Source organism: Podarcis melisellensis (assembly GCF_964234715.1).
Source record: "Podarcis melisellensis genome assembly, chromosome: 1".
In the NCBI taxonomy this organism is placed as follows: Eukaryota; Metazoa; Chordata; class Lepidosauria; order Squamata; family Lacertidae; genus Podarcis; species Podarcis melisellensis.
Window position 1 is genome coordinate 83356690 of NC_138528.1, and position 17888 is coordinate 83374577.

The 17888-nt window shown below is 46.6% G+C and overlaps 1 protein-coding gene across 1 annotated transcript in view; it reads right to left on the reverse strand.

Moving 5' to 3' along the window:
• LOC309368030 (unconventional myosin-X-like) overlaps nucleotides 1-17888 on the reverse strand; it is a 75308-nt gene that overhangs the window by 39466 nt on the left and 17954 nt on the right. Inside the window, exons 3-15 of the mRNA XM_081907789.1 lie at nucleotides 17417-17575; nucleotides 13067-13254; nucleotides 12531-12665; nucleotides 11676-11800; nucleotides 11299-11312; nucleotides 10354-10438; nucleotides 7304-7407; nucleotides 5914-6043; nucleotides 5211-5329; nucleotides 2283-2429; nucleotides 1142-1242; nucleotides 694-760; nucleotides 183-275 (exon numbers count right to left, since the gene is read on the reverse strand). Coding sequence (XP_081763915.1) covers nucleotides 183-275; nucleotides 694-760; nucleotides 1142-1242; nucleotides 2283-2429; nucleotides 5211-5329; nucleotides 5914-6043; nucleotides 7304-7407; nucleotides 10354-10438; nucleotides 11299-11312; nucleotides 11676-11800; nucleotides 12531-12665; nucleotides 13067-13254; nucleotides 17417-17575 — 1467 coding nt within the window. The remainder of the gene's footprint in view (nucleotides 1-182; nucleotides 276-693; nucleotides 761-1141; nucleotides 1243-2282; nucleotides 2430-5210; nucleotides 5330-5913; nucleotides 6044-7303; nucleotides 7408-10353; nucleotides 10439-11298; nucleotides 11313-11675; nucleotides 11801-12530; nucleotides 12666-13066; nucleotides 13255-17416; nucleotides 17576-17888) is intronic.

The window sequence follows — 17888 nt, forward strand, 5'->3', positions numbered from 1 at the left end:
CTGGTGGGGCGGGGAGAAAAGAGCATGGAACAAATTCCTGAGGGGCATCAAACTATGGTTCCATACAGGTTTCTTTTCTCTTTTTTTTTTGGTTTCTATATTATTATTAGCCTATGATATACATTTTAGAAATGCATAGATAAATCCATGCAAGTGTTGTGTATATATGCATCTTCACTTACCCCATGCTGGTTGTGCAGCTTTTCCAAAAGGGTACTGTCTGTGCCTTTGGGGAATCTACTCTCTTCATTAACCAAGGCCAGCAAACCAAGTTTCTGTAGCCAAAGAAGAAAAAGACTTCATTTAATGTAATGTTAACTTGCTCAGCCTAAAGTAAGGTTGGAGGGGGTGTAAAAATTGTATGTATATAAGGACAGCAAACACATACATCCACACCCACCCACCCACACCTTGAGCTAGCCACGATTTCCACTCATACCTCCCCCCCCCCTCTTTTTCCTTACACTCTTTTTCTTTTTCTTCACAATGAACTCTTCTAACTTCTGAATGAAGCCTGCCCATTTCCGCAAAAGTAACAGAGGCCAAGGTGGGGAGAGGCAAAATACCAGCTATAAATTAAGGCACAGAAACAAGGCTTGCTACTTGGGATCAAGGTCAGAGAGAAAAGCCCAGTCTACAGAGAAAGCATACTCTTGACTGCATGCTAACCCATCACACAGGAGAGAGGCCTACCTTCTCAATAAGATCCAAGCATTCTGCATTGTCCATCCAATCAATGGCTTCCCAGCTTATCCCCTCTCTGCCAAAAAGAGAGGGGAAACACAAGTCAGGCACTCAGATTTGCAGAGAGCAGGAGTTAAGAAACAGCAAGATGGTTTGGACAGGACAGAAGTACATGAAAAGGAGAATAACATCCCTGGGAGGGGAAAAGCAGGGAATAACATCCCTGGGAAGGTAAAACTGCTCCCAGGCAGCAAAGTAGTGGGCGACTCTTGCTTTTATCAAGCTTTCCAAGGATTTCCTTGACCCCCCACATGGATTGTCAGTGATGAAATCCAAAGCGGCTTTTCTGCTAGCAGTTTTTCCTCCTCCACCTGAGAGCAGTGGGCTCTCTTGGTTGCCAGAGGCCACTACCAATAAGCAATAGCCACTGCCTCCTGAAAAGGCCACTTTTAACTACCTGTTGTACTCAAGCTGCTCCAGGGAGAATATGTGCTTGTTGAAGTACTCCTGGAGCTTCTCATTTGCATAGTTAATGTTAAACTGCTCAAAACGATTCACCTGTGCGTGTGACAAGAGAAACCAATATTAGCACCCATGTTCTTGGTCGGGGGGGGGGAATCTTTTTTCCCTTGAGGGCTGCAAGGAAGAGGAAGTGCATGCGGGAAGCAGGGGAAGATCAGCGGAAGTGCAGGTGGTCAGCTTGTTATTGCCTCTCCTGCCGGCTGCTGCCAGTCTGGGCATGCAGTGGCACAGAAACCACAGAGACTGCAAATGACAAGACTGCCCATTCAAGGTGAAAACAGGGCACATCAAGAAAAGGATTAGTGAATGAAGCTCACTGGGTGACCTTGGGTCAGTCGCAGTCTCTCAACCTAATCTACCTCACAGGGTTGTGGCATGAATAAGTTTTTGTGTGGTTGAGACCCTTCAGGGAAGGAAGCTGGGTATATAAATAATAATAATAATAATAATAATATGCAGTGCCACCTTAAGCTCTTTGGAGAAAAGGTGGGATATAAATGTAATAATGAAAGTGGGGCAAACACAAGGGAGTGCATGCCCATGTAACATAGGTGCCAAGAGAGTTTGACTAAATGCCTTACCAAAGTAATTTTCACAGGACATTGTCAGAGTTTGGGAAAGGGTTGTAGCTCAGTGGTAGAGCATATGCTTTGCATGCAGAAGGTCCCAGGTTCAATCCCTGGGTTCTCCAGGTATGACTGGGAATGCCCACTGTCTGGAGCCCTGGAAAGTCACTGGCAGTCTGTGTAGACAATACTGAAGTAGATGCCTGACTTGGTGTATTTCAACAAACAATATACAGGGTGTAGTGATATACAAGCAATTTTTTGTGTGTGACTTTGACTTGGTGTATGGCAGCTGCCTTTGTTTCCAATTTGAAGAATGAGGTTCAAGGGGCAATGACCATACCATCCCCTGCCCAACTGGCTTGGTATTGAGCAATTTATGTTTCAATGTACTGAAATTACCCTGGAAGGCCTCTGCCTTGCCTCCAGGTAATCAGCTCAGCCTGTTTTCTGCATGCACAGGAACTTTCTTTGGTCCACGCAACAATCCCCAATAGTTTAATTTCTAACCTGGAAATTCTCAAACCCGAAGATATCCAGGATTCCAACAGACTTAAAGTTTTCCTTCCCTTTTATCTTTGAGTTAATCTTGCCAATGATCCATGAGAAGCACTGTGAATAAAGGGCCATGGCGAGAGAGTCTCTAGAGTCAGCAGCCTAGGGGCAAACAGGGAGGAAGACAATGCTTGTCAGTAAGCAATGAAGTGGCGGGGGGGGGGGGGAGAGATACCAAACATCACTCTATATGCCAGAGAGCAACACAGCAAACTATGGGGAGTTTGAGGCAGCAAAGGCCTGGCAAATGAACATTATCCCTGGGAAACTAATTTTAAGTATAGAACAGCAGAGAAACTGCAGCTGAAACTCAGATGCCTGAATTGCCAAGGATGGGATGACTGCTATCAAACATGCCTCCCAACTCCATCTGTGCCAAACTAGGCCTTGTTCTCACCATGAGAAAATGAGGTATAAACCTGGGTCTGGACTGCAAGTGGGGGATTTACCCGGGGATGCAACGGGTGCGGGGCACCTGGGTGCTGAATTTGGGGGGGGTGCCCAGCACCCACTGCTGAAGCTCTTAACTATCTACCTGTTATGAAATAATAAAGAATTCTGATCAAGCTAGAAAAACAAAATACATACAGTGGTACCTCGGGTTACATATGCTTCAGGTTACATACGCTTCAGGTTACAGACTCCACTAACCCAGAGATAGTGCTTCAGGATGAGAACATAAATCATGCTCCGGCAGCATGGCAGCAGCAGGAGGCCCCATTAGCTAAAGTGGTGCTTCAGGTTAAGAACAGTTTCAGGTTCAGTACAGACCTCCGGAACGAATTAAGTACTTAACCCGAGGTACCACTGTATATACCTAGGTATTACCGAAATGTATACCTACTGTTTCACTAAAGGACTTTCGACTTTGTGTGGTCATTTACCAAAGACACACCGCACCAGCGGCGCTTGTCAGATTCAATGACAGCGCTTGTAATTCACAACGGTGCCGTGCACGCGAAATTAACTCTTACATCAAAATATAATGTTACGTATTGTACTGAGCTACTATGCAGCAGCGGGGTCAGCGGCACCTTTGACACGACTGATGTTTCTCCTAAGTATGTGCCTAAACAATACTTACAAGTTTAAGTGTGGTGGTGTTGTATACTTAAATATATTGTAAATAAATGAGCAAATAAAAAAGTTTGTTTCTTTTTCCTCCCTTCTTTCGTAAACAAGAGATAAGGCATAAGCGTGGTGTCTGACATAAGCATAATAAAAGTTAATTTGGGGGCTAAACTAAATTTGGGGGCGCTGGGTGGATCTTTGCACCCCAGCTAAGATTGTGCTGCTCACAGAAAATCATAGATCAGAAGGCAGGAGAGCCATAAGGTCTCTCCTTTGGCTCAGTGACCACCACTGTCCTTTAGGAAGCCTGAGGCCTAAACCACATGTTACGAGGAATACTTGGTGGCTGCCTCGTTGCATCTCCTCGGTAATGTTTAGTCAAGATGCCAGCACATTAAGACTTTCCCTGCCCCTGCTCTGCATCACTAGCTGCTGCTTGCAGGGGGGAAGGAAACTCTGGGCACAATGATGCCCTCTCAAATGGTCTTTAACTAAACAGGGCCAAAAAGACATGGTGGAAAGATGCAGGTGGGCAACAGCTACACATTCCCTGTATTGTATAGTTTGGGCCGGAGCCAACTGCGCTTAGCGAAGCACAGACAGGGAGGAGCAGAACTCAAGTGGCCAGACTGCCTGGTAATTCAACATCTCTGCAACATCTTCTAGGAACGGGTGCTTGACTCAACACACCCGGGACTAGGACAAAAGCAGGAGTGGGCGGCACACAGACACGTGTGTTCTGTCAAAGGCCCCATTGACTGGCCTCAGCTCCTTCTGTCTAACACACTGGAAAATGCCAATGCTTGGCATTCTAATTAGCTCTGCGTACACTGCAAACTGACTGGCATCACATTCTCTCATGCATCTGGCAATAGTTGGCTGGCATTCCTGGAAGGCTGGGATGGGGAAAGTGGGCATTTGGCAGCAGGAAGTCTAACTAGTGAGGAAGGGCTATTGAGGAGTGTGCTACAGTGCCCTCATGTTCTGCTTGCGGGTTTCCAATAGGCATCTGATTTGCCACTGTGGGAAGAGAGTGCTGGACTGAGTGGGCCTTTGGCCTGATGCAATAGGGCTGTATCCTCTGCTGAGTGCTTGTTGCACTTATCTACAGGAGAATCCATTTATTTTCTTGTTGCTTCTCCAGAGACACCCAGCTCACATTATGCAACATCTGCAACAGAGATATTGGGGGGGGGGGAGGGGAGGACTAAGGCCTGGGGGCCAAATGCAGCCCTCTAACTCACTCTACGTTACCCACAGGTTTCTACCTAGACCACACACCTTACTGGCCCCCGGTCTGCACCCTCCTTGAGAGTTTTGCCTGGCTGGAATGTGTCCCTGAACTCTGAGAATGCCTCTTGCTCATCTGGGTGGAAGATACAGAAAAGTTTGAGGCTCCATGCAGAAGCTACGCTACTGTACAAGAGTCACATTCATCACTCTGCCCCCATTTACTTTTGGTCCCACTTGGCGCCAGCGTGTGGCCCTCAGAAGGCAGATGAAAAAGATTCCCCAACCCAGCTCTACAGCGGTAAAGTTGTTAACAAGGCTGATTCACCCTCTCTTCCTGCCTTGCCAATGGCTTCCCTATATCCCAGCTTACTCAAATTCCTGAGCCACAGTGCACATTCTGGGAAGCCCTCCTCAAGGGTTGGAGGGCGGGGGGAGTATGTCATGTTCAAATCCGAAGCATCCCTCAACTGCCATTTCCCCTTTGACAACTATGTGAGTGCTGCCACCTAGAGGCAAGTGCCCATCATAGCCAGGCATCACCACCATGCTTAGTGCAAAGCCCATTGGCTACTCACTCACCTGCTCCACAGTGAGGGGAGAGCTGATCTCCTCTCCCCGTAGGAACATGGATCTCTGGGTGAGCACCTCAGACAACTGGAAGGCATCCAAGCCAAGCAGCTCGCTGACATTATTCAGCACTAGAAGAGAGGATGATAAAAGAGAGATGGCAGTAATGCTTGCGATAATGTGTTCTTATTATGTGGAAGTGATTGATGAGGGAGGGGGCCTCTCCTCAAAAAGCGACAGGAAGCCAATACAATCAAGAGGCAGGATAGACGTTTGGAGAGACCTTGCTGGCAACTCTTGATACCCCAAGACTCCACTGATAGGCCCAGGGGGGAGACGGGAAAATAACAGAAACACAGTAACCGTGACATTCCAAAACGTGGCAAAGCTATCTCTGGCAAGCCAGCATGACAACTAGGGTAGAGGATTTGTAAGCCATCGTTTCACAACATGGTGAAGTTCGAGCCCATTTGCACACTCAAAACCTAACTTGAATTGGGGGTTAAAAATGTGCTGTGAATTTAACAGTGTCTTATATTGGGAAGAACTAGACTTGGAATTGTCCCCCAACTCCTACAGTTCCTAGGCGTCCATTTTGTCCTGTGAACAGTAGCAGAAAGGCAGCAAGGCCTGCCCAGAGGATCAGCATGATCACCAAAACGATGAGGGAGCAGATTCCAGGTGGGGATGCCCTTCACAGAAGGGTGTCGCTTACCAGTTTTGGTTGTAATCTGAGCTCCTCCGGCCGTCATAAATTCAATGTTTCCAAGTTGCAGGATGCCAGACAGGAGTTTGAAAATGTCTCTGATCTCTTCAGAACCGAATCCCATCACTTCGAGGGCAGTCTGCTCAAAACACATTGGGCCAATCTTAGACTTGCTATAAAGCAATCCTTACACATCAGCGCACACAAACCAGTTAACACATACCTCTGTGAGATTTTGCTTTTTAAGGCTAGCACCCTGAACGCACTCACTATGAAGCAGCTGTACTGATGTCCATGGAACTTACTTCTGAGTAAACCTGCTGGGATCATCCTAGTTCAGTCCTTTAGAGAGACTGTTTCATAGACTTACCCGTTTCCTTGATTCCATATTGCAGCTGTGATTTTTGCCACAATGAACACAGAGCCAAGAATGTTGAGCCTGGTTTCAGTTAGCCTTGCGCCTTATATGCAAGAGGATCCACAACAGGGGCAGAGATCCTGTGACCTTCCAGCTGTTGCTGGACTACAGCTCCCATGATCCCTCAGCAGTGTCCGCATTGGCTGACACTGTCCAGAAAAATCTGGAGGGCCATAGGCTCTCTATCCCTGAGCTACAAGAAGACCCTCTTGTACTTCCAGGCTTTTTCTTAAGCGAATCCTCTTCTGCTCTCTCTTCCTAGCATGCCCTTTCCTTGCCGTTATTCTACCGTCTGCCTTTCGATTTTATCTCCTATACAGCACTCTGCTTCAAAAGTGCTTTATAAATAATAAATATGATTCCTATAGCACCCTCACATCTTTTCCCTCCTTCTACATTACAAATCAGTGCCCATATTTTTGCAGGCTAAATCCTTCCCCCAGCTCCTTTTTTTTTTAAAGTGATGGGAACAAATATAGTAGTGCAGAACTGCAAGAAACAATGGGGGGAAATACGCTAGTGAGCAGACAATGAGAAGTGTCGTCAAGCTACCATTACTTTAGCCTAAGCAGCCTCTCTAAATTGCTATCAAACAAAGCACCCAATTAGCAGGCACCACGTACAGACAGGCCATCAAGAGTGAAAAATGATCCTCTTGCATTCAGTTATTTTGCAATTTAGTCTTCATCGAAGGAACAGGCACACTTTTCCCTTTAAACACACATGGAGAGAGAGAGAGAGAGAGAGAGAGAGAGAGAGAGAGAGAGAGAGAGAGAACCCCCTGCCCTCACAGCATTGCCTAATGCAGGTGTGTGAAACCTTTGTATCCCCCAGTTGTTGCTGAACTACAACATGCATCATCCCTGGCCATTGGCCATGCTTGCTAGGGCTGATGGGAGTTGTAGTTCCGCAACATCTGGAGGACCACAGCTTACCCACACCTAGCCTAAAGTCTTGCCTGGAGTCAAAAGGAAAACTCACCATGACCTTGCTGAACATCTCTTTGTCGTCCAAGTTCTCATTGGTTACACAGCCAGACTGGTTTAAGTAACGATAGCTCTTGGGCTCCAGCAGGACCAGGGCTTCTGTAGGGAGACAGCTCCCCAAAGGAGAAGCAAACATATTGGAGGTTGGGGTAGGAGGGTGGGGGGAGAGAAGAGGCAAACAAACAGGGAGAGATGAGCCAGGGACATCCAGAAAGCAACCAACTCTTCTTCCACTTGCTCTTTTCTCTGGAGTTCTCTATACAGCAGTCCCAGTTCAACATCATAGGACCAAACCACAGCATGGCAAAGTCTCCCCCCAAAACAACAACAACTCAAGGATAATATATTGTGGAATAAATTGTGGGGAGCCAACACTAGCCTGTAACTGCCTTGTCCACAGCGGAAATACGGCATTTTTAAATTGTAAGCAGCCTTGGCAACTTGCAGTTTTGAATGGCAAGTGAGAGGGGTACTTAATTCATGAGGTAAAAACATAAGAAGGATCCTGCTGGATCAGATTAAAGGCCTATCTAGTCCAGCATTCTGCTTCCCACAGTGGCCGACCTGTGGTGAAAGCAGCCTGGATGGGTGGTTTAGAGTTGGAAAAGAGCAAGCGGTTTAAGTATACCCTCCTTTTGCTGCTCCTCTGCTCAAAATTAGAGACACCCAATGCTGTTTTACTCTTCTTTTCTTTTCAAATAAACTTGCTAGGAAGTAAATTGTAATGTCTAGTTTGCCCCAATGCTCAAAATACTGAGAACTAAACAACCAATTCCCAGGCATCTAAACCCAATTATTGCTGCATCAGTAAGTACAGCAGCAATTCTGCCAAACAGATATACCTTCCTGTGGTTGCTGGCAGAAATTCCCCCTTCTCCAGCCCAGGGACTGCTAAAGTGTGTGAACATACCATATTACTCTGCTAGGGGCATTCCTGGATGCCACTGCAAATTCCCTCTCTGCCAATCTGAGATCTAGGGTTGCCATATTTCAAAAAGTAAAAACCAGGACACCCCGAAAGTTGTTGAACTTTTTTTAGGAAGCAGAGTTTGGCCCAGTTGCAGACACACCACAGAGGAAATGCCACAAATTCCACTCATTGGAATCTGAGGTCAGGGGTTTTCAGCTCCATTCCCAGGCTCACTAGGATCCTGATAAAAGTATTATTTAAGTGGGTACCAAAGCTTTGTCTCGGTATCAGAAGCTACACCCTTTCCCTCTTAAACTAGGCCGACTGCATCAGAAATAAAGGCTACTCCCTCCAAAACAACCCAAACAGAGAATGGCCCGAGGAAGTCTGAGATGCGTCTCCAATGCAAATTTTTCATGGCTAATTCCAATTTCAGCCTTGCTTTTTGTAGTGCCCCACATTCATCGTGGGATTTCTGGGACATAAACCCCTGAGGCATTCTCCTCAAACAATTCAACCAAAGTTTTCTTGCTTGTAGTGTAAGATTCCCCACCCCCAGCTTTGAATTTGTGGCTACGGTTAACGTGGTGGTATGTAACATGGAAAACTAGCCATTGCTAATTCAACTGATTTAGGTCACGGACAATCCCTCAAAGGAAGAAGGGGGTTCTGGGGAAAATATGCAAGTCTTCCTGTGGCAGGAGGGAGGGGAAGTTGAATCTGATCAGCGGCAAGGCACAGGGAGCAGCAAAAAGCATGGTGGGCTGGGAGATTTAGAAAGGGCTGGTGGAAGGAAGAGAGCAATGCTCTGACCAGCCCTCGTGGAAAACATGCCTCTGCTAACTGTCCAAGGACATGGTTAAGTACAGAAATTGGGCTATTGATTCTGTGGGCAACGCAGGTGTCTCCCTGCTCCCTTCTGCACTCCTCTCCTACAAGAGGGACGAGTAGGCCCTAAACAGGAAATACAAGCCATCATTGAAATACATAGTCTCAGAGTGGACTTGAGATACGATATCCCTTCTTGAAGTTGTAGGAGAAATGCCATTCACAAACTAGAATTCTGAGTTCAGGACTCCACCATTAATTTGTACAGAGCAAGGGTGTGTCAGGGGCCAAATCCAGCCCTCTAGGCCTCTCTGTCTACTCTTTCGCACTCTCCCCAGACCATACGCCGCCCCTCACTGGTCCCTCAAGTGTTTCTCTCTAGAATGAGTCCTGACAGCGCCTCTCACTTGCCTGGATGGAAGACAGAAGTGTCTTTGTGTGAAAACTGGCCTGCTGTATAAAGGTATAATTTAGACCTGCTGTTCGACTTGCTTTCGCCTCTGGCTCCACCCACCACTGGCATGTGGCCCTCAGAGCATTGACTGGAAAGGAATGTGGCCCTCGGGCTGACAAAGTTTCCCACCCTGGTGTAGATTTTATCTTGGCCCTCCAGGGGCTTCAGTTTGGTCTGCAAGGCCAAACCACACCCACTCATCCATCAGCTGACATCAGTGGTGACATGAGCAGATGAGGGGGAGGACAAGGTTTAATCCTGCACTGCCTGCCCACATGTCCCCTTTCCAGCAGGGAACACTATCACACAGCAAAAGGCAGCAAGATTTAATCTCCACTTATCAGCTGATGGGTGGAAATTAAAGCCTTCTCAAAATTGCAGCTCCTGTGCTTCTCCAGTTAGCAGCAGAAGCGAGAGGAGGGGGAGAAGAATCTACCCTGCCCTCCCCTCTGCCACCAAGCCCAGGCTCACAGGAGAAGCAGCACTTCTGAGAAGCGCATTAAGAGAAACCCCTGGTCCAGTTTCAGCTGAAATGAGACTATGGGAGCTGCTTCTCCCATGCGCAGGAGGGTGGCAACAAGGGGGAGGCGGGGAGGTGTCCTTTGCTTGGCTGCTGCCACTGCCCCCCGGAGAAGTGCACAGAGTTCCCATCCTTTGCAAGCCTCCCTCCCTTGGTGGAAGTTCAGTGCCGAAAAGGATTTTGACTGGTGAATGGCCCCGCCCACCTGTCAAGTTTGGCTCGTCAGGAACCCTAATAAGGATCTGGCCCAAAAAGGTTCCCCATCCCAGCCTGACTGCAGGAGATTACTCTTCTCATTGAATGAGAGAATGCAACTTTGTGAATCCTCATTACCTTTGTGTTCCTCGCTGACGCCCGCTAACAAGGCATAGAAGATATGATAATTACGTTCCTCCGGGTTCTGGTGAACAACTCTGTTCTGAAACAAGAAGAATGAAGGGTGTGTGTGACCCCAAAGGCACACACAAACTAGCAGAGCTCCTGGCAATGAAATGTGTGCTCGACATAGGAGGGACAGCCACTGTGCTTAGCCCTGTTTCTGCTACATCAACAGCATGAAATGAATCCAGGTAGGTGTGCATCACCGCATACAGTTTTACATACAATATGTCCTGGGGTCTATGCAAGAATGAGGGAAGTCCACACCAAAACCCATAACCAGTCACCGTTTAATGTTTCCATGCGCCAAATTATATCCCTCCTTGAGTGGGAGGAGTGAGGTCTAGTGCTGTCTTCCTTCACTGCCATTTTCTTGTTGCTGCTCCTTCACCACTACTGGAGCCTCTCTCCCTTTTTTCTTTTTGATTAATTTAGCACCATTTCATCCATGCACTTTCCCCCGGGATACGTTGCTCACTTGCCTACTTCACAGTCTCAGAATCTGACTACTCCCTTTTCCCTGGCAAAGCAAATCAGCCTCACTCCTCCCTTTTCAGTACTGTCTTGTGTGTGGCTCCATTAGTGCAAGTGCACAGATGCAATTGCGCAAAACAGGACATTTATTAATAACATAGATGTTCAAGGATGAGGAAGCATATGTATCATGGGAAACTCATGGTTCTTTCTGAGACGGTGAAGGTTTATAGTGAAACGAAACAACAACAAAAAAGGGAATATAGCTTAATGTAGTGTGGACACACCAGAGTTTCTACTGTGCAGAACTTTTAGGGGTGTCGAGACAGTACCCTACCCAGGAGTAGCCATCATAGCATCTCCATATCATCTGGACATTGTGAAGGGGCAAAGAAGAGGGGCACGATCAAAATAAACTTTACTCACCTTCTCCAATAAATCTGAGCAATGAGTTAAGGAGGAAGTAATGGTACGATGGCTCCTAGAAAGACGTCCCAGTGTCTGCCAAAGAATCTTTCAACGACATAGGAATCTGGCTGCAAAGAACTCTGTCCCCAACTTATATAGGCCAGGATTGTTTCACTCCTGGATTCTAAATGGTTAGAGAGCTACCCTCTTTTGCAAAGGAAAACTCAACAACACAGAATCGGAAATGAGCTGGAAAATGGGGAGGAAGGTCCCCTTGCCTGACATGATTATACCCTGCTAAGTCAGCAGTGGAGACACAACCAGCTCACCAGCTCCGCTTGGCCTTGGGTGTGAGCTAAGGTAATCAGGGATAAAACCACCAAAAAGAAGGATACAGTCAGTGACTCTCCCACCCTGGATATGCCCATGCTGGGAAAAGTGCAGCTGGATGAACTTGCCAAAGCGACTAGAATTGTTGTTGTAGACTGTCTTGGCATTTCCAAAAGCCTCCAGTACTGGGCTAGAAGGAAGGAAGGAAGGAAGGAAGATTAGTAGTGATGTTTGGGGTGTATAATAAGGGTAGATTGCACTTTCTTTAACTCTAGGCATGTTTACTGTGGAGACCTTTCAAATTTTGAGGAACTGAGCTCTCTCTTAACAAAAACAACAACTCCCTTCAAAAAAACACAACCTTCCAAGTTTCTAGCCCTCATGTCTGCAATGACAGACTTGATATCTCCAAAGTCTGTGTTTACCGCAACTTCCTCCTCCCCCTTGACCAGCAGAAGCAGAATCAACCAAATATATGTGAACATTTTCAATTAATGTAGCTTATACATGCTGCACAGCCCCGCTTTTCTTAGTGCACCAAGCAGTCCCACTTAAACATGTCGGACACCTGAGAAAATGGACGTGGAAACAGCCACCAGGAATGAGCATGGCAGGCTTTGCTCCCCTGGTTCAAAACAGCACAGACCGCTGACCTCTGAAGGGCACCTGGAAAAAATCAGGCAGATGGATTCTCCATATCAAGTACAGAAATATTCCAAGGAATAAGGACTTTTGCTGGACACTCTCTATGCATTTACAGCCCTCTAGCTGAAAAAGGAAGTTTGCGGGCCATAACTAGAAGGCAGATAGTTGGGAAGCTCCAGTGCCAGTCCTACCCCTTGTCCATGACGTGGCTCCCCTGAGAGGAGACACCGCCAAATCACACACTCACACCAACCCTGTGCTGCGTGGGCTTGTACCTGCTCTCCATGATGGCCTCCTCCACATGTGTGCTCTTCTCTGACGCAGGGCCGCCCAGTGAGGTCTGGCTCATGGCTGATAGAAACTTCAGCAGCAACTTGGTGCTCTCTGTCTTTCCAGCTCCACTTTCACCACTGTTAAATGGACAGCCAAAACAACCTGCTCAGGACAGCACCAACCAAAGGGAATGCCAAGTCAATGGCAAGTCAGAAAGAATGGCTCCAGAATGTACGTGCAGCACTCCCCCAAAAATCCCAACTAATGGTTGGGGAGATGTTTGCTGCAATGAGCATAAAAAGATAAGGGGAGCCCTGGTGCAGCAGACCAGCTGTCCACCCTGGTTCAACAACTGGTATTCAGAGGCATACGGCCTTCAAGAATGGAGGTACGACACTAAAGAGCCTTATCCTCTGTGAATCTGCCCGATCCCTTTTAAAGATGGCGGCCATCACTACATCCTCTATTGTTTAACTATATGCTATGGGGGGGGGTGCTTTGATTCATCTGCCCTCCTGATCCAAAATGCCTCCCTCACCTGATGAGGACGCATTGGCTGTCATGGCGCCTCCACAGGCAGCTGTAGCACTCGCTGGCTGTGGCAAAGATGTGGGGTGGCAGCTCACCCAGACAGTGCTGGCGGTACAGGTCAATGGCATCGGCATCATACAATCCAGCGATGGGCTTGTAGGGATTCACAGAGACCAAGATGGAGCCGATGTTTGTCTGGAGGAGAAAGCGGAAAGAACAGCAAAATAAACAAGCGGTTTTAGTGAGCTGCTGGGGACCAACTCCATACATTTGTACACATGCGCTTCTGTAAGAGCCGCCACTCACTGTTTGCCACAAGAGGGCAATATTCTACCTCCCTCCGGGCACTTTGATCCCATAAAATCTGACAGTGCTCAAATGCTAATAAGCTCCATACAGGGTGATTTGTTTCAGTCACCTTCTTGCAAATATCGCCATATTATTACAGATAGTTCTGTTTGTGTTCAGGCCAGCCAGAGGGCTTCCAAAAAGAGACGCAAGCACAGATATTGTAAGATCAACAATCACAAATCTCCCACCTATCGCACAGTTTGGCCCTCAGACCTACTTTGGGCTCACTGATATCCTTCTGGAGAGGATAAGGAACATCAAAGGCTATTATATACCTGAGGGTGGAAAGGATCCATCATTCTCAGGACAGAAATCAATGGTTTTAAGTGGAGGCCAGGTCTTGACAGAAGGTTTAAAAGGACTGAACTTCTTCAGCCCAGCCGAAAAAAGAAAAGAAAAAAAGGGAAGCTAAGAGGGTACATTACAGCTCTCTAAAAATAATTGGAGGGAGGTAGCTATTAATGTAGAGGGAGACATGCTAATTTAGGGTACAGGACATTACTGAGAACAAGAAGAAACTATTATATAAGCTGCCCATTCAACAAAATGCAGGATGCATTCTAATGGTCAGAAGAATTCATATTTGGGAAGAATCTCCCTAGGGGACCTTCAGCGATGAAGATTATTTTTTTATTAGGTTTTTTTTAATGGAGCTAAGTACATTTCAGGGATACTAAATGATGTACCTGAAGTTTCACTGGAGCCTACCCAGGGTGGAGCAAGAATGTTCCCACCTATTTATTGTCCCCCTTCAAATCCTTCCTCAGAGGTAGAGATGACCACAACTGGAGATGGGACATTAGATGGACAGTACTATCGTGCTCAAGTGGCAAGGAAGCCTCTATGGGATACTTAGGGTTTCTTGACAAGTCATGGCCTTGGGCTGAGGGGAAGCCGCATCTCTGTAAGGACTGGGCAGGGAATCATCCCTGCCTGGCCTCTCTCCCGTTCCTTTCTTTCCATGTATTACTCCTTGGCCATGCTTAGAAGAAGCAGGACACCACTGTGTAGGCTTGGCTGAATGGGAGTAGGCCGGGATGTTTCTGGGAGTGGGGTGGACAAAGAAAAACACTGAAAGGGGGAAGCAGGATAGTTTCTCAGAAAACAAGAACGGTGCCTGTACATGTTGCCTCATGTGTCAGGTTCTACAAGATGCTAGAGATGTACTCTTCTTGAAAAAAGCAAGCAAGCTGGGGAGCTGGTGGTTATGTTTCATGGTGGTGGTGGGGACTGCTCAGTAGTCTTTAAGTCACTTGGCCTGGTTCACTGAACAAGCAACCACGCTGGAGCACAATGAGAAAATCTACTTCATCTCCTCCTGCTGCAATGGTGCTCAGAGCTAAGCCAATGTTACATCCAAATCCACGCTTGTGATTTGCCTCACTCCAAATAAACCATGAACTGTAACCAAGGTTTGTTCTTGGCTCGTGGTTTGTTTGAGGGAGGCAAACCATGACATAACACTAAAGGCATATGGTGTCTTGTTTTTCGGTAGCACGGCAGGAGCAGGCTTGGTTCTGATGTCAAAAATATACTTTAGCATTGTGGAAACAAGGCTAGTTTCCTTCTTGTGCACCCCTCTCTTCCTCCTCTGGCACAGTCACAAGAGGCCATCAAGAGAAGCTTTCAATTCTTGATTAAACTGCATCTTGCTATGACATCTGAACCTAGCAAAGTGTGCTTAATTTTAAATATGCTTTGTTTGAAACCCAATTTCAAACCATAGTTTACAAAGCTGGCTTGTTTCAACAAACCATAGTTAACCATGGGATTTAGATGTCACACTAAAACTGTGGCTAACTGAAAACAGAAGCTAAAGCTAAACTAATTCCCTCCTCCTGGCTATGCTAGAGGGGGGGGGGAGTGAACATACTGAAAGCTCACTGCAACTTGCCACACTAAACTCTGGTTTACTCTGGCAACCAGTAAGTCTTTCGCATTTCAGAGTGTAGTAGACCCATCTCTGAGGGAAAATGAATTATAGCAGAATGAAGTTTTTTTATTGTTGTTGTTGGGTTTTTTTTAAAATAAAAGATCAGTTAAATTTTCTATAATCTCTTTTGCCCCAAGGTAGAGCTATGGGTCTGAAATGTGTCAGGACTTACTGTCTCTCACAATAAATCTTTAAGCGCCTCCTGGGATTTTTAAAAAATATCCACAGGCATACATCCTCCTGCCTAAATCTTCTCTCAGCCCAGCATCTACAAAATGGGGATAATAACACTGAATGTACAGGGATGTCACTGGATTACTGAAACCAGATTTTACAAGAGACTCTGAGCTACTGCTTCTGAGTGTCTTCACACTCTCCCCTCCTTGGAAAAATCCAACGTAAACCACGTATGGTGGGGGTATCATTGCACTCTGTGTGTGTGTGTGTGTGTGTGTGTGTTGCCTGTACCTTGCATCGCTGCTTGGCAGGGATGGGGGAATGTACAGTGCAATGACATCGTGTCACATACTATCTGTATTAGATATTACAAGAAACAGAGAACAGGAGCAGCCATGGTGCCGTGTCTCATATAAGTTCTAGGATGGCCCCAATACAGTGTCTACAAAATACTCTCTGATCATTTAAACATATACTGGTATGCAAATGCTAATTATTATTCTATTTCCCTACAGCAAAAAGAGAGATGTGGGAGGGAAGAAGTAGCAAACTGAGGAAATTAGGGTAGGCAGTTGTCAAAGGGATGTTCAAGAGGGTAAGATCCGATTGTAAAGGTCTGGGCAGTAAAGAGCTGCTTGCACAGGGAACACTTGAGAGGTTGCAGGATGGAGACAGACCTGGGTCAAGAGAGCAAAAAGAGAAGGCGTGTCCATCACAAGACAGCAAAGATTCATTACCATGCAATACAGACTTTGCAACTTCCTTGTCTGCCCAAAATGGAGAAGATGCTTCCCAGAAATCGGGTCACTTAATTGATCATTTACTGGAATACAAGATGCATACAGTCCTGTTGCCTTAGTAACTGTTGCTAGGCAACACAGCCTAAGATCCACATTTCAATATCAGAATTTGAACGGACTTGCACACAGGTAAGAAAGGAGGAGGAGCATGCCTCATGGCCCTTCTCGCAGTCCCAGGTAATCTTGCAAACACCATAAATGGCACCGAACCCCCTGCATCTCTCTGCCTCCCGTACACAGCTCCTGAAGCGGGATGAAAGAGGATGTTTACTGCCTCTGGTGCACATGTCTGTCATTCAACCTAGGAAACCTGCTCCAGGAAGAAACACCTGGAGCATCTTCAATGCCAGCTGCTGAGAATCCTCTTGCAAAGAGAACCAACCACTGATGGCATGGCAAACATTACTGCATTTCTCATCTGCAGCAACCCAGTAGCTACTCCTGGACACTCAAGCCTAGACTAGGCATTCAGGAGAACGAGGTAGTTTCCAAAATGGCAAAATAGAGTATATCGCTATGGAATGCAGATGATGGGATAGCATTTTTGAATTCTCCCTTTTGTAAAAATGCCCCTTGCAAGTAGAAAACTAGTGCCTACAGAACAGGCTAGGGCAAAAACTCTTTCTCTGGTGTGCTAATTTTGGGTGGGTCTTTCCCCCAACTTACAGGCTTTTCCTTTTACTATAGGGAAGCATTAAAAACAGCACTTCCATATTTATATACGTGTGTGTGTGTGTGTGTGTGTGTGTATCATTCCCCATCTGCAATCTGAAATGGTATGTCTATTACAGTTACACACACACACACACACACACACACACACACGGCCTTAGCTGTGCCTTATACTCAGCATAAAATCCACTAGTGATGCTGTGTTCCAAATGTGTGCAGAGTGACCCAAGAATACTAACTTGATTCAGCCAAAGCACAACCAGGAGGAGACACAGACTTCTGTCCAAGCCATGATTAAGAGGTCTCCAAATCGGGTGAGATGGGGTAAAGGACAGCCGTGCAGCTAAGCTTTCTTTTCAGGCCACTTCTGCTCTGGCAGCCTGTTGGTGGGCTAGCAAAGAATCTGTCTGCTTTGGTCACTCACATAGATGTGGTCCTGCTGGTAGCGCTGGTGCAGATTGAGCAAAATGGCCGCCTCGTGCAGGTCCCCCAGCATGGACATGTCCTCCACCCCCTCCATACTCGACCGATGCATCGGCAGGACTTTCTCTCTGGGCACAGAGGCCCACGGGTAGCAGAACACCTGGAGGGAAGGAAAAAGATGGTACATGTAGAGATGCAGGATTCTGTGGGGGGCTGTAACTCCTGGCAGTTGATCAGTTGACTCTCTTCTAACAAAATACCATGATGGTTGGCAGGTTTCTTGCCCTGTTTATTTATGAAGTGGGTGGGCTCAACAGTAAAAGGAGTGCAAGGGTGTAGAGATGTAAGTAACAGGAAATGGGAGGGGTCAACCCACCTTCTGTATTTACCTTGTCCTTTCGCAGCTATTTTAAACTTTTATTTCTACAGTAAGAAATAAATTAAAACCATGGGTGGTATTCAACCAAGTTTTA